The 16083-nt window shown below is 32.4% G+C and overlaps 2 protein-coding genes across 9 annotated transcripts in view; one reads left to right on the top strand and one right to left on the bottom strand.

Annotated features, from left to right (window-relative positions):
• The window catches only part of LOC145933922 (uncharacterized), a 179488-nt gene that overhangs the window by 115267 nt on the left and 48138 nt on the right, over positions 1-16083 (bottom strand). The gene's annotated exons all lie outside the window — the stretch shown is intronic.
• The window catches only part of LOC145933916 (dipeptidase 1), a 120499-nt gene that overhangs the window by 87645 nt on the left and 16771 nt on the right, over positions 1-16083 (top strand). For all 8 annotated transcript variants that reach the window (XR_014424947.1, XM_083033968.1, XM_083033966.1 and 5 more), the window contains 2 exons: positions 10757-10889; positions 15469-15619. Coding sequence is in view for 7 of the 8 variants with exons in the window: in XM_083033968.1 (XP_082890094.1) it covers positions 10757-10889; positions 15469-15619 (284 nt within the window). In the remaining variant the exon portion in view is untranslated. The remainder of the gene's footprint in view (positions 1-10756; positions 10890-15468; positions 15620-16083) is intronic.

Genomic DNA, 16083 nt, shown 5'->3' with positions numbered 1-16083 from the left:
GTTTCCGAAATTAGTATAAAGTCGAAATGTCGTGCAAAGATATCCGCGACTTTATATCCGTTTTTAAATAAATTCATAATTTAAAATAAATAAACTAATAATTTTAAATAAATTAAATCTATTTTTTCTTCCGTTGTCCGTGCAAGCCTTGTCTCTTCAAAAATCTAGTAAAATTTACTCGCTCGCAGTGTTTTTGATGTTTATTATAATTATTATTTTGTCACAATCTTTTAAACGTAATATATAAAAAACACATCGCGCATTACACTGAAAGCAATGACTTTTCAACTAACACCTATCGGTTTAATAACTTTACACCCGCTTTGTTAGCTAGGCAAAGGTATTTTTTGTAGGATACATAAAACCGGTCTAGCTATCGAACGACGCTGAAAACAAAAAAGAGCGTTTGATATACGATATAAATGATTCGCGTTCAATTATACGAGCAGAAGAAGAACGATGGAGGAAGCCGAGAGCTCGCCGCAGCGATAATAATCGCTCGTTCGTTTCATAACAGAAAGGTTCTGCGTTTGCACGATTTATGTCATCGAAGTGCTGAAAGCCGTTTCGAAAGGTTCAATGCTGCGACATAAAGAAAGTGAACAAGCGATTAAAAAATTTACATATATGTAATTCTCTTTAAATTTTATGAAAAATTCCTCAAAAATTTTTCCCAAATTTAATTTAATATGATAATATTAATATATTAATATTAAAATAATATTGAAAAAATGAAATATATTATACCCATATTATGTATATTATCCATATTATGTATATTAAGAATAATATAAAAAGGAAGTGTAAATTACATTTTTTAAGGAATATCGATTCTATAACGACTTATTTACTTCGCAAAAAATTGCAATATGTGAATCCAATAAATTCTGTGATATTTGTAAAAAATATTAATCATTTTTTTTACCCCAAAAAAATCAAAGTTTTGATTCAATGTAATAGCCGAACTACTTTCTTTCTTTCGATAACACAAAGATGTCTAACAAAAATAGCATGCGGACAAAATTAATAAGAAAAATGCGAGAAAATCGATTTCTTGAGTGCACGACGGAATGGAAGAGACAAAGGATAATCGCGCTCATCTCGATTCGTCGTACGGCAGTAACGTCGAATAAAACGCGGTTGCACCATAATCAAATTCGTTTGCAGCGGCGTATCAGGATCACAAATGATACAGATCCCCGTACCACCTTTTCATCCTCATGCTGCCATTCTTTTATTGCGCGCGAGAGTTTTACGTCTCGTTTCTGCCATCGATGTTCAACTCGCGATGTTCTGACAAATTGACGGCGGTTTCTATGACGACGAGACTGAACATGCGTTGAGAATTTTCCTTCTCTCGGAATCGAGTAATACAAGACAAAAATGTAGACAATTCGAAAAAAATTAAAACAATATATTCTCCCAAGAAAAAGAGAGAATCAGTGAAAATAGGAAATTTCATTTAAAAAAAAACGCATATATGATGAAAGACAAATCTTCAATTCACGCGCAATCAAAATGATATGGAAATAAGAGATATTATTTTTTTAAATCATCTTTCAAATTAAAACTTTATGCGCGATTACAAGAAATCATCTGGATATTTTTCAGTAAAATAAATCGAAAATTACGATAAGAAGATTTTTATATAATTTTTTTATTTCGTTGCATATATATTTTATTTGTATGCTTATTAATTAAAATAATAATATTAACTTCACTAATCGAGTGAATTTGACCTTTACAGAGCCATTTAATTTCACTTGTTGATTTAATAATATTAACTAATATTTATTAATAGGTAATAAGTTTTGTATATAGTTAATAATGATCTTTTCTGGTAAGATATGTATAACTTGCGCTATCTTATACAATCTTATTTTAAATTATGCTTATAAGCAATTCTAATGATTTTAGGACAATTTTGAACGTCAAAATATTTATAAATTTATGTATATTATCTGTATTAAAGTATTAAATGTGATAAGAAAAATTAAAATGTGCAAAATATCACATAAATGTCGTGCAAAACTTATGATTTTCGGAGTCAGATAAACTGTTATAATTATGAATGAAAATGGATTAATTGTATTTGATAAATATTGAGAGATATACAACACCAGATGTTAAAGTGCACCCTTTCAAAGTTTCGGGCTATTGATTCCCTCCAATAACACTCCAGCAATGCTATTATAAATTATACGGATCACTATTATGGGCTACAATGTTAACATATTGCAGAATGGACTTAACACGCATATTCGATGCATATAATCAATCTTCATTTCATACATGATTTCAGTGCACAGTTTAATTAGCTTTTCTATGCGTTATGTTGCCGATTGGTTGTGCAAACTGTTTTTATTATTTTTTCAATAAAGCATGCATAAACTTTAGTAATAAAAAATAAGATTTCTTTTTTTTTTAAATTATTTCCAACATTATTTTAAGCTAAATTATAACTATGTACTGTAATAACTCTATTATTTATATAAATACATTTAAGAAAAGTAAATTCATATTTGTAATAACTTATAAATATTCACCGGATTATTTAAAAGATTAAATGAAAATTCTCACAAGCGATTAGTGACTGAAGACTATACAACAGAAGAAAATTAAAGAAAGCCGAATGAAATACAATGCAAACAATCGGATTTAGAATTCCAGACATGTTATGAAAGGGTGGCGAAAGCTTCTATCTGTTTTTCTGGTAACCCCTGCCGGAGATACTGGCGATTTCTAATTCAATTATCGAAACAATCTCGACAAAAGGTGCGACCATTGTCACCGACAAGAAGCAGCCGCGCTCGTGAAATTCAATTTTTTAGTTCCCGAGACTGCCTGTCCAAGCCCTTTCACTCTCTTCTAGACTCAAATAAATATTAAGGTTCGATAAAAGAAAACTTCGTTCGTTGCGCTCTTCGGCCTCGTTTGTAAGTCAGATTGAAAACGCCTAAGTAAAGCTCGGCAATAAAGAGCTAAAATAGACTTGTCAGTACACGAATAAGAAGAGAAATTATTCAGTCTAACAATTAGTCTAAAACATAAATTGATGATGCTGATTTTCAATGATTTGATTTACTAAAAGATCTTAATGTAATGTTAAAGACATATGTATGTAATAATTTAAACGTTTCGTGTTAAAGTTAGAATTGTGATTTCGCGTTCCTTGAGTGTAAGAAGTTGATTTGAAACATCGAGAGAATCAAACATACTTTATATTCTTATAGTTTATCTCGTTAAAAATATATGACAATAAAAGGACATAGTAAGAGAACGAAAATGATAACAATAATTATAATTAAACATAAAACATAAAATATATGTATTTCCTTTCACTTAAGTTCTTGTATTTTTCTTTCTCTTTAAGATCTACTAATTATTTAAAATATTACAATACATATATTAAGATATATATTACAATACATATATTTAAAAAATATCCATATATATATTTATAAATTATATAAAAGAATTTACGAATAAAAAAAGAATATATAAAAAAATTGTAACGCTTATCTAAATAAAATAGATTAACAAAAATAAATTAAATAAAACAATTTTGCCATATATTTACAACGACAATGTAAACCACATTTGTACAAAAGAAACTAAAAGAAATGAAAATATAAAACAACTGGAAGAACGGCAGGGAAATGTTGCGAGTTCCAAATATTATTCCCCAAGATGGAAGAAAATGTGGTGATGTAAAAGGACGGGTATCATTTGCGTATCAATTTCAGGAACGCGGTTTTTTTTCATATAAAAAGCGACACGCGCTTTTGAACCATTAATATTTATCAAACAACAATGCGTCATCTAGAGCGTATCGATCCGCGCCGTCGAGTCCTTTCCAGATATACGCGTTGACGTTACGCAATATAAATTTTACGCACAATCGTTCGCGTTACAGGACAGCCCAGTCGCATCGCACTTGTCAGCTATGATTTACTGCAGTATCTACGGACGGCGCGATTTATTTAGCAATTTTACGACCGACAGAAATATAAATAACGCGCATATTCGCGTTAAGCTCTACGACAAATCCATCGAGGGTTAAAACCAGGAGTTCGCCCTTAATGGCGGGCCCAGGCAGAACGGTAAGCACGTCCATACGGACGAACTTTGTTGCCCCTGAGAGAGTGCTCACCCGCAGATAAAAGCCTGCTCAGAAAATGGAAAGAGAAAAAAAAAGCTCGGAAACTGAATGCGGAATCTCCTTCCGCTTCCATCTCCGCCTTTTTCTCGAAACTCGATGAAAATGTGGAGAGGCAGTAACTACGGAAAAACTCGTATTCCTCTCTCTCTATTGTAAATCAATATTACTAATGTAAGCACATGTCCACTCAAGAGTGATTCCTTGTAGCGAAGATATGCGGTGGATGTAGACTTTTTTAGTGTGATTTTCGATGATTGTTCACATAAGAGTTTTGAGACTTTACAAGAGCAGCTATCAATAAAACTCACTTAATAGTTTTATTTTCTGAGATTGATTTTCGATAGTTGTTCGTTTGAGAATTTTATCTCTGTAACAGTAACTTTCAATAATAAAAACTATAATTTTGATGTTCACTATGTAAGTACAACCCTAAAACTCAGAAAGTTGGAAATTGTACTGTCTAACAGAGTCTAACATAAAATTGATTTCTGATAGATACTCGTTTTTAGAGTTCTTCTTTTTAAAAGCGACTACTAATAATAAAATTCTTAATATATTCCTAGCTTATAAATTTATTTGAGATTTTTGTATTTTTGGAAATAATGATGAAACTTTTCAAAACAGAATTAAAAATTATCTTTGATCGTACCTATTAAATGTAATTATTCTACTGATAATTAGAAACTTCTCACGATCTTTCGAAGCTTTTAAAACAGATAGATGTCCATCTATCTATTTCCAATCCATTTATCTATGTACTTCCAAATAACACAAATATAAATCACTTTGCATATTTCATCCTATCATTGTTATAATATTTTTGTACAATTTTTTTTTTATGCAGCAATTTTTATCCCAGTAATTTCTACAACATTATATTATCCTCAAAGCGTCAAAGAACTGCGCGTCAAATTTTCTCGAGAGAAGACAGCTCAAACCTTTTTACTTTACAAAATCAATTTATCACACCGCATGGATGTTCGCTCCCATTTCGCGCTTACAACAAAACAAGCCGGGAACGAATCGAAGGTGCATTAACGCGCATGAAAATCCGCATCGGCAAAGTTCAAGGCTCAAGGCAGATACTTATGCATAGATAAAAGCACGCCGAGAGAATGGCGAGCGGAGTTTGGTGGCAAAATGGTTTTCGCACGTTTTCTGTGGCAAGCTGAAGAAAGCGTTATAAAAAAGCCCCGCGAACCAGAAGTGGCACAAGAGGAGCGTCCGGGAATCACGAAGTAGTTGACGCAAAAGTTTTCGCCAGCGACGGAAATTTTACTAACTGCGTTTTGATGAGACATGATTGATCTACTTTTTTACGATTGACAGAAATTGCTGCACGCTGCGTGACAAATTAGTAATTTTTGTTTCAAAACCGGACGAAACTAGGATAATGGAAACGTGATGAGTTTATAACAAAGAATGTAAAAAGAAAATGTGTATAATAAAAATTATATGTATCACAGAAAATATTTTAACTTCTTTTTCTACTATACAATTTTTCTGGGATATACATATTTGTTTTAATAAAATAATTTATTAATAATAATAATATATATACAATATATATATATATATATATATATATATATATATTAAATCAATAATAGTTAAATAATATATTATAAATTAATTAATATTATAATTAGTATTGTATATTATATTATAATATATATTACAATATATGCATTAAGAAAAATATGTAAATTGATGAATATAAGAGTATTTCTCTCTTAAAAAAAATATATTTATTGTAACAAAAAAATGTAAAGACATATAGAGAGAATAGAAGATAAAGATGTATCTTATACATCGTTATAAATTCAAAATTAATCTTGGAATAATTACACAATATGAACAAATATTAATACGAATAATAAATAAATAAGCCTTACAGACCGTGTTGTGATTGATAACAAATATGCACGCAACATGCAGCTTATAACATAGAAGTATTATTAATAAATAATATACGAGATATTAACAATTACGGATTAGTTGCAATTCATGAATCAATGAGGTATTTTGAATTCAATACAATTCGCTAAACTACTAAATGGTCTCTCACATTAATTCATTAACGAAGTTTAATTAATTATATTTTGGCTCGAAGATATTAATCTATCCTCTCGTCAGTATGATTTCATCGATAAATGCCAGAAGATTAGATAGACGGAAAATGAACGGAGCATAGGATTTGTCATTAGAAATTAATATAAATTCTATTTGCAATATAATATATACGGTTATATGAATGAAAACTTGTCACGCATTTGAAACTGTAATAGAATTATTGATAAATTATTTAGCATTCTATAATTAAACAGCCGTGAAATAATATGAAAATAATAGTTACAATGAAATATAAACATAATAAATAAAAAATTGAATATAACGACATTATTATTATTATTATTTTTACTGTATGTGTTCTCTCAAATTGTGATATTGAAAAAATGTGATTTTAATTATATATCAATTATATATAATTTTGAAATTAATAGCGCGAATAAAATCTGTATGGATATACACTATATACGAAGTTATTAATATATAGTATATTATGTTTATCGCAAAATTACAACTTACAAATTTTTTTTCTAAATAAACATTTGTGACCGCTGAAGGAAATTTGTTCCGTTTAGTTCTACAAAAATGCGTATATGAAGACCGCGTTAAAAAACGTGCATCCGTTTTGCTCGTTCCTCGCTCGAACTACACCGTGCAAAAAGTATGACTATAAAAGCGACATAACAAAACAAGGAAACGCTCTGTAATTCGCGGGGCGACTGTATCGAGGTGCATTCGTAAGATGAGACAACAATAAACTCAGTTTTCTCGCGTCAAGCCACTCAAACTTCGCTGCGCGAGCGCAACTACCCTACGTAGGTAGGATATATCCTTAACAATGGCAATTCTGTTTACGAACAAATTTCGCTGTAGCGGATGCGCGACAAAATTCCACTTTTCAGTCCGTTGGAACGCATACACAAAGACGAGTTCCCGACCTGTTTCGCTCGATCTTTACCGTCCTCCCCCTGTCCCTTATAATTCCCGGCGAAAACGCGGAGAAAGTACCGTGACCGCGAAATGATTGCCGAAGTTTGCAACGAGAGAAGCGCGATAAAAGATAATCAGCGAGCTTGAAAGCTTCATCCGCGAAGTCGGCCACGCTGGACCAACAACCCCGTCTCACCGTTGTGTTTACTCTGAACTGTACTCTTACCACCTGTCTCTCTACGGCTTTCTTCCTGAAAATACCCGTTGGCGCAGGCCGTAAGAAAGTGATTTTCTTGTCGGGAAAAAGCGTTTCGAGGGAATACGAAACAAGAGAACTCTCACTGTGGATGCACTTGCGCGCAAAACGCATCAAAGCTTTGTTTTCGAGAGCTCTTCTCCATTGCGCGACTTTACCTCTTAGCAAAGAGAATATATATTGTAATTTTCCCTCTGTGTGTGAAACGCGAAACAGATAATGTACATTCACAGAGTTCTGGTAAGTTCCGGTAAATTTCAACTAGAAAAATATAAAATACACCAAGTCCAGGTTATTTAACATTTAACATAAAAAACCCGTAAATATCAAAGAAAAAATTTACGAGAAAAGAATAAATGTTTGTAAATATTTAGAATAAAACAAGTGCGTTTCTTTCGCAAATAAAATATAAGATTTCACATTTAGTTGATTGCTTACACGTAGATGTTTCGACAATGAGATATAACATCACAGATAGCCGAGGATGCACCCTGTGCGCTTCTCTCAGCTACCCATAAATTCAAGTATCTTGGCGTTTATTAGCGCAATTACGTCTGCAAGATTTGACATTATTCCGCGAAGCGACGACGAAGCGGCTTGTATTTAATCCGCGTCGTTGTTTATCCAGTTTATGCTGACGCTCTCAAGATACGTTTTCTTCGATAAATATGTTTCCGCCCCGGATTTCTCGAAACGTCGCGCCGCTATCGAGCGGATATTCCGTTGGCAGCCGTCGCATGTTTTGAACTCGAGCCTCGTCGGTGTTATCTGCTTTCCTTCTGCAAGAAGGCACGTAGCTTTCCGGTCGGACGGCTTTATCTGCCACCCCCTTGTGATATCATTATTAACTGCGATTCGCCATACGATCGCGCAAACTGCCACAGTGGGGGTGTCCGGAAGATGGGAAACGTCAGATCCGCTCTCTGTACGCTGCTCGCGATACTAACTACATCAGTTAAGGGCGTCAGATTATTAGCATCCCCACGCGTCTCTATATTTCGCCATGACGAATAACCCTCTATCGCGCACATCTCCATCCCTTTCTCTCTCTCTCTGCCACGCGATATACCGGAAAGATGTCTACACGCGCGTCACGCACGTCACGCACATCCACACTCGTGTAAATTACCGCGCAAAACACTGTGGATTATTTCAATTCGCATAGCTCGTTACCGCCGAGAGCAATAAATCGTATGCATTTAGGTTCGTGGATTCTACGAGAATGTCGAGTATTTGCGACAGTTGTTAGAATTTTTCAATTTATTTTAAAAAGCATGTTATATGTCTGTAATCAATTGGAATAATTGTGTGATATAAGTGTGTCTTTATTCGCATTATTAAACATTATCAAACAGAAATATGTAGAACGCGATTATGCGGCGGGCGCAAGTATCAAAAAGCTGTTCGTGAAACGCTACGATGGTAAAACGATGTTTCCACCGAAAAAGAATTCATTTCAGTTGCATAGAACTTTTGCTACTCCATATCCATCTCGTATCTTTCCTCTCTGCTTTCCTCTTCCTATTTTCTCTATTCTGTATTTTTCCCTACATGTGTTCTTTTCTTTTCTTTTCGTCTCTCGCACTATCCTGATCGCCCCATCTACATCGCCATGCGATTAGTATAATAACATTGACGTCGAAAGAGAAAATCGGCGGCGCGAGAATCGAGGATGCCAATCGCGTTAGACTACACCCGGAACCGAAATTCAATATTTACGCCAGCGCGCGGCAACTCGGCGCTAATTAGACCACCGAGTAATTGGTAACGCTAGCTCTCTCAAAGCCGAGTGAGCGCAGTGAAATTCAGGCCGAATACCGTATACCCGCAACTAGCTGCGTGCTACGCATCTCTCCCCTCGTTGGGACGATATGGACGTTCGATTACTCGACGACGCACGTCGGATGCTCGACCGATCTGGGGAATTCAACATTCGCTGAGTACCGTAAACGTCTAACTCAACGCCGCGAGGGGCTACATAAACTACGGATAGATAAACATATTTAGATTATAACATACCAAGATTAGAGAGAAATTGAAATCGATATAACTTGAGGGTGAGAATTCAGATTTTAAAAATATATCTTATGCCAATTTAATCGGAATAGGAAATTAGTAATGTTAGATATTCGAATATCTCAATTTCGGCAGGGTATTATTTGTTTTTTTTAATTGTTATTTAATTATGAATATTAAAATTTCTATATACTTGCGAATTTTGCATTTTTCTTTATATATAAAGTAAAAGATTCGAAAGAGAGATTTTTAAAATTCTCTCTTAATTAGTTTCCTAAATATTGAAATTTCTGATATTAGATATTAAAGTTCCAATTTTCATGTTTCCAATATATGGCACAAACAAAAAACAAGTATAGGCATTGCACATGAGTAAAATTTTTATACTTAAAGAAATAATAAAATTTAGAAATGTATGTATATAATTCTGTGTGTATATTCTTTTTATCGGTAAAGAGATCTTTTTATGCCGGATCTTTTTCACACAATAAAACAGCTCGTGCGAAAATCAAATCATGGGTTATTTAATGTAAAGCGTTAGTCAAATATCTATCTTGCTGAGCAATTGCAAAACGGTGTGAACAATTTACAAACGTGACAATATAATTCAACACTATAACACAAAGTCACGCAATATCAAAGTCACGCGAATACGAGGGAGAATATACGGTTAATAATCCTCCGTTTAGAATACTCCACCACGATGCTTTACTACGACTGCTACTCGAGGGCTGAATGAAACGTCCAACAGAGGAATGCACAATTTCACATAGACGGATTTCCTCTCCATAAAAAGAATTTTCTATATAAATTTTTCTACGTAACTTTGCAAAATGCGTTGACTTTTAATCTCACTAATTTATATCAACATTTGAGTTTATTAATTATTTCCACTTCCCCTACTCTCTTTTTATCTTTTTTGAAAATATTTTTAATTATTTGACATTGTATTTATGAGAGAAATAGTTTAAAACATAAAATCGCTCTCTTTAAATTTAGAAAGTTTTTATTTCGTAAGCATTTTGATAAAACATTTTTAAATTGCATTACAGGGAAATCCAGATTATATCAAATTTTTCAATATCAATTAGCAATATTGCTCTTTATCGTTTAATGAATTATATTCCTAACGTATCTATTTGTTTTTTTTTCTTTTGTAAAATATTATATGTAATATTTGACATCACATACACTCATTGTCAGTTTTATTTATTTATTTTTCTATTTTTCGTATGTGAATTCGATTTGTATCATTTTAAATTTCTAAAAATAACGACCGGCCATTTCGGAACAATCTAATTACACGATACGTTCCTTTTCAGTTTTGGTCCGCCTACGTTCCTTGCGGTGCCGCTCAGTTAAACGCAGTTCAACTCTCGCTGGAACAGATCGACGTGATTCGTCGACTCGCCGAAATGAATGCTCAACATTTAACCCTGGTTACCTCTGTCAAAGGTGAGTAACATACATTGACTCGTATAGTCTCATAACCCTCCCAGCATATTACAGTAGTTATAATTTTTATATATGTATATTTTTCATATCATTACGCGCGTAGAAACATTAACGCGATTTTCTTTTTTCTAATGTATATTATATAGACACGATGGAAACTGTAGGAAGTTATTCTAAATTTATTCTAAACAGCCTAACACTTTACGCATTTATTTTTTATTGAAAAATATATATTTTATTAGAAAATATTTATTTTCTTTTTATTCTTTTATATGAGAGTTAAAATAATTTCTTTTTACTCCGATATATTTAATACGATATAGTAATAAAATTAATTCTTTTAATAAATATATTTAATAATAGTAATTCTTAATATGTTAAGAACGATACGTGTCCAGTAAATACAAGTAAAAGATGAGAATTATTTACGAGTTTTAGCAGAAGCTTCAACAATAGCAAAGCGCATATAATAAATTTGGTCTATAAGTATTATCAAGAATTCTCGTTGTCCTTTGGCAATTCGGTTAACTTGAGGTGCATCTTTTGTAACCGAAAGAATTCTTGTGACCGCAGTATTACGTTATTAAATGTAACGCGCTAGCCACCGGTACCAATAGATATCAGAGCGACGTCTTGAAGAAAGTTTCTCATCGAGACGATTCAAGAGGATAAAGGGTCGCTATTAATTGCTCGACTTCTCCGAAGTTGAAGAGGAAAGTCGTTATTGGATTCGATTCGATGGCATAACTTTGTATTGTGGAAGATTTATCGGCAGTGGACAAAAGTATAAAACTATCGCCGCTTCATGTCGACAAAGATTTCACTGATTCATAAGATAATATAAGATCTGATTTCATAATATTCGATAAAATCAAATTATAGGTTATTATAAAGATATATACTAAAATAAAGAATCTTACTTAAAAAAGATTCGATCCAGACGAGAGGTCGGATCTCTGACAAACTTTTATCCCTTCGCGATTTAAACTAATTTTGATAAATTATATAGAACAATATGTTAAAATTTTAATTTAAATTTTATTAAAATTAAAATTTTGTTATTGGAATATTGCTTAGTGCAGTAATCAATTTTCATCATTCTACATACATATGTATATCACGTAAAGCGCCGCACTCTGTATGTATTTATATTTTATAAAAATTTTTAATAATGATTTCTTAACGTTAGCGTTTCAAATTTTTAGAAATTTTGTTATATAACTATATTAAAAATTTATTTCAATACAGAAAAAGAATAAAACCTGCAAAACATGTAATTTTTCTTGTTTTTGTTTTACGAACACACATTTGCGCCGATGACAATTGAATCTCTCTATTTTTAACGAAAATTGATTACAAAATTTTTTTTAAATTGATGGATCAATCTATCGTCTGTTAACTGTAAAATTTACGGAATGTGGTGAAATCAACTAATGGAGAATAAATTTCATCGAATATGCAATAGTTTTTATGAGTGAAAGAGAGAGATTTTTGAAAAAAAAGAGAAAAAATACCAAAGCAACACCGACACTAAAATAAAGAACAAACTATGTACACAATCCTAAAGAAAAGAAAATGCCAAGCAGGAGAAGCTAGCAGAAAAGATATGCGAAAGCTTGTGAAAGTTTTTGTAACAAGTAACTGGCTTCAGAAATCCGACTGCCATTTTCATAAGCTCGTTGAAATCAAACCGAGATCGCGTGAAAAGGAGATAAGAATAGAGATAACGGAAACTTCTGCAAACGTTGCCTAAATAATCCATCTAGAGAAATTAGGATTAGATTCAAACTGTACATCATACTAAAAAGTTGCCATTTTTTTAAAGGAATTGTTAATTTATTTATTAACAAATTATTTTAATAAATTTATTAAATTATTTTAATAAAAAATTATTTTAACAAAAAAATACTATTACTAATACGTAACTTCAATCATCCGACATAGATATTTTATGAATGATGGTCTTTAAATTTTTGATGAAGAAAAATATGGCCCTTTTACGACGACTACACTTATGCAAATGGATAATCGTTGGACATGTATTGTGTATTCGAAATCAAGTTATGCACGCTGCTGAAATATGAAAGAGATATGAAGGGCGAGTGAAGAAATAGCACTGAAGCACTGCCTTGCAAACGAAAGCCCGCAATGGAACTTACCGCGAGTAACCTGGTCTGGAAAGCTGTCAGCCATTTTCATAAGCTCGAGAAACTTCGCCAAGTGGGAAGTGAAAAGGAGGTCGCGGCACGAAGAAGGCAAAAGGTGGAAAAGGCAGTGACTCGTGCACACAAACCTGTTCCACAATAGTCTGGATATGGTCAAAATCGCGATTTCGTTAACTCACTATACTAAATTTAGAAATTTAGTACAAAAAAATGCTATTAATTAATAATCAACAATATATTGTACAGCAGACTCTCTATATACAAAATAATCATTAAGTTAATATAATTACTAATCAGATTGAAAAATGGACTTGTTGATAATAATAAATTAATAACTTATAATAATTGTATAAGAACTTTTTTATCATATTTTAGCATTTTAACAACTTTTAAACACGTAATGTATAATTGTTATACGCAAACTGACTCTTAGATGTTATATTATACACCGCATGTGGTAAAAGACTCGGCTGGAGATGTAGCAATTAATAATTGAAACGGGAATCTCGTTAAAGCACTAGGCATATTCATTTAGATTCGTTTTATTTTTTTAGTTGAAGCAAGCTGCTTCCGAGCGAGCTTCGTTCAAAGCAACAAAGGCAGAGAACAGTTACAAGAGGAGATTACCAGCTTTTTAATTTTCGAGATCAGTGGCGCGTTTCTCAATAGATAGTATACGACTTTCTTGTATCAAGATAAAAGATATTAAATCATATTAAATGCGATATAAAGTGTTTTAACGTAATCTGATACGATAAAAGGTTAAATAAAGCAAACGCATATAAAAACTTTAGTTTAATATTAATTGCTCTATATCTTTTTTGTAGAATTATTCAATATTCTCAAATTACATTTTTATGTTGTAAGCATTTTATTACATTAATTAAGGAATTTTGCAAGTTGAGCCATATACATCTTTTTTCAACAATCCAAATAAAAAAAGCAAACCCTTTCCCTTATTAAAATTAAATTAATCTTGAAAGAAAGAGAAAGAAAGAAAAAGAAAGAGAGAAGAAGAAACAAAAAAAAAGACAGAAATGCATATTCTCTCCATATCCTTGAAATTATTTTAAAAATTTATCCGACTCTTTCGTGTGGTCTCTCTCGTGCAAATTCAATTATATCATAATTATATTAATCACCATCAATGACAATTTACCAATAGTTGTGCAAAAAGATAAACATCGTGAATGACATGGGTTCGGCAATAAGAAGTATAGTATAAGAACTTGTATTGAGCGAATGAGTGAAAAGCAACAGGATGATAAAATGTTTATGTATTTGACGAATCTATCGTTAATCTGTACGATTAAAGATATACATATATCGTTAATACCACAGCAAAACGAACTTTAAATCCTGAATATACGATTAAACAAATAACTCGCACGGATCGATATATTCGATGTAAAGTACGATAAATCAGCCGGCTTAATACCCATACCGTCGTTCGATGCCGCCTGAAAGTTTCAATGAGGCGATCGACAGCACTCCTGAAAGCACTTTCGAAAGCGGATCTAAAAGCCGATTTTTACCGATCTTTTCATTCACTTTTTCAACCCACCCGTAGAGGGACCGACTTTCCGAGATTTCATCGGCGATCTCTTCACCGGCAAAGATCGTAAATAATCTATGAACACCATAATTTCCCGAACCCGAGAGGTCCCGCTTAATCTCATAAAGTGTCACTTTAATCTCGCCCCGGAAGAAAAAAGGAAGAGTTATTAAACTCGCGCCGACGCGACGGGGCAAGAGCACGACGAAAAAACAGACGAAACTTCGCTGATTCACGAAAGGAGCGTAATTCGGCCGAGAGCAAAGTTCACCGAAGATGATTCGAAGTTTTATGAGAGAAGATGAGCCTCAAATAACTCGTGTATTTAGGTGTTCCCCGAGGTTCGAGTATTCTCAGCTCGGCAAATTCATTGTCGATAGCATATTGCCGCAATTTTTAGCGTGTTTACAACGTTTAGTCGCTAAAATATGACCGACTTTCTATATAATCATAGGATAGCTATATGTAAGAGAAAGAATATAATAATACACTTCAAAACGTACTATAAAAGTATGCTTAATATATAATAATATTAATATATCCATGAAAAATATATCGAGTAATAAAATATTATTAATATAATTAGAATCTTTCAGTACAATTATATATATATATTTATAAATGTGATTTATATGATGCTTAACTGCAACGTATGATATATTTCTTCATCGATATTAATCATTCGTAAAATATGTATTTTTAAACAATTACTGTAATTTACTATTTTAAGAGAAAAAAAAAAGATAGAGATAAAATTTGTATTATTCATTAAATAACTTCTTTCTTTAAAAAGTAATATATCATGCTTATTATTAGAATATCACTAATTTTATTTAAATTATGACATATTTGTACGTAGGTCTCATTGAGGCTCATAGAGAAGGAAAAATCGCAAGTCTAATCGGAGTAGAAGGGGGTCACTCTCTAGGGAATTCTTTGGGCGTTCTCAGGACGTTTTACGGTCTGGGAGCGCGATACCTTACTCTGACACATGCATGCGACACCTCCTGGTGAGTATGAATTATGAGTGTATATGAATCTTTTTTGAAACTATGTAGTAACTTATCACGATTTTTTTTAATTAATACAAAAAATAAATATTTCATACACACATTTCATATACGTACACATTGTATGTATATAATACAGACTATTCTTATTTTAAACGACCAAACTTAAAAGTTGATTTAAGAACGTGAAAATAAAAAGTGTATCGCCTTAAAAAACATTTTTTTAAATTAATTAAATTCACCATTAATTTTATTTTTATTCTATAAAATGGAGCTTAATATAATTTTCGATCCTATTACTCGCGCTGATGTACGTTTCATTAAAGTTAGGAGGTTGCACTTTCGCATTCACGAGATCATCAAAACTCTGCAGGATGTTGCGTTTTTTCGACATCGTTCTTATCGCCTCTTACCTCGCGCTCAAGAAGTTTCTCGATATACAAGCCGCTCGTTCATCGAGCATC

This window comes from Prenolepis imparis, unplaced genomic scaffold (genome assembly GCF_030444845.1).
Source record: "Prenolepis imparis isolate NDT839.2.m4 unplaced genomic scaffold, iyPreImpa1.0 SCAF_3, whole genome shotgun sequence".
In the NCBI taxonomy this organism is placed as follows: Eukaryota; Metazoa; Arthropoda; class Insecta; order Hymenoptera; family Formicidae; genus Prenolepis; species Prenolepis imparis.
This window is presented reverse-complemented; position numbering and strand designations above follow the sequence as displayed.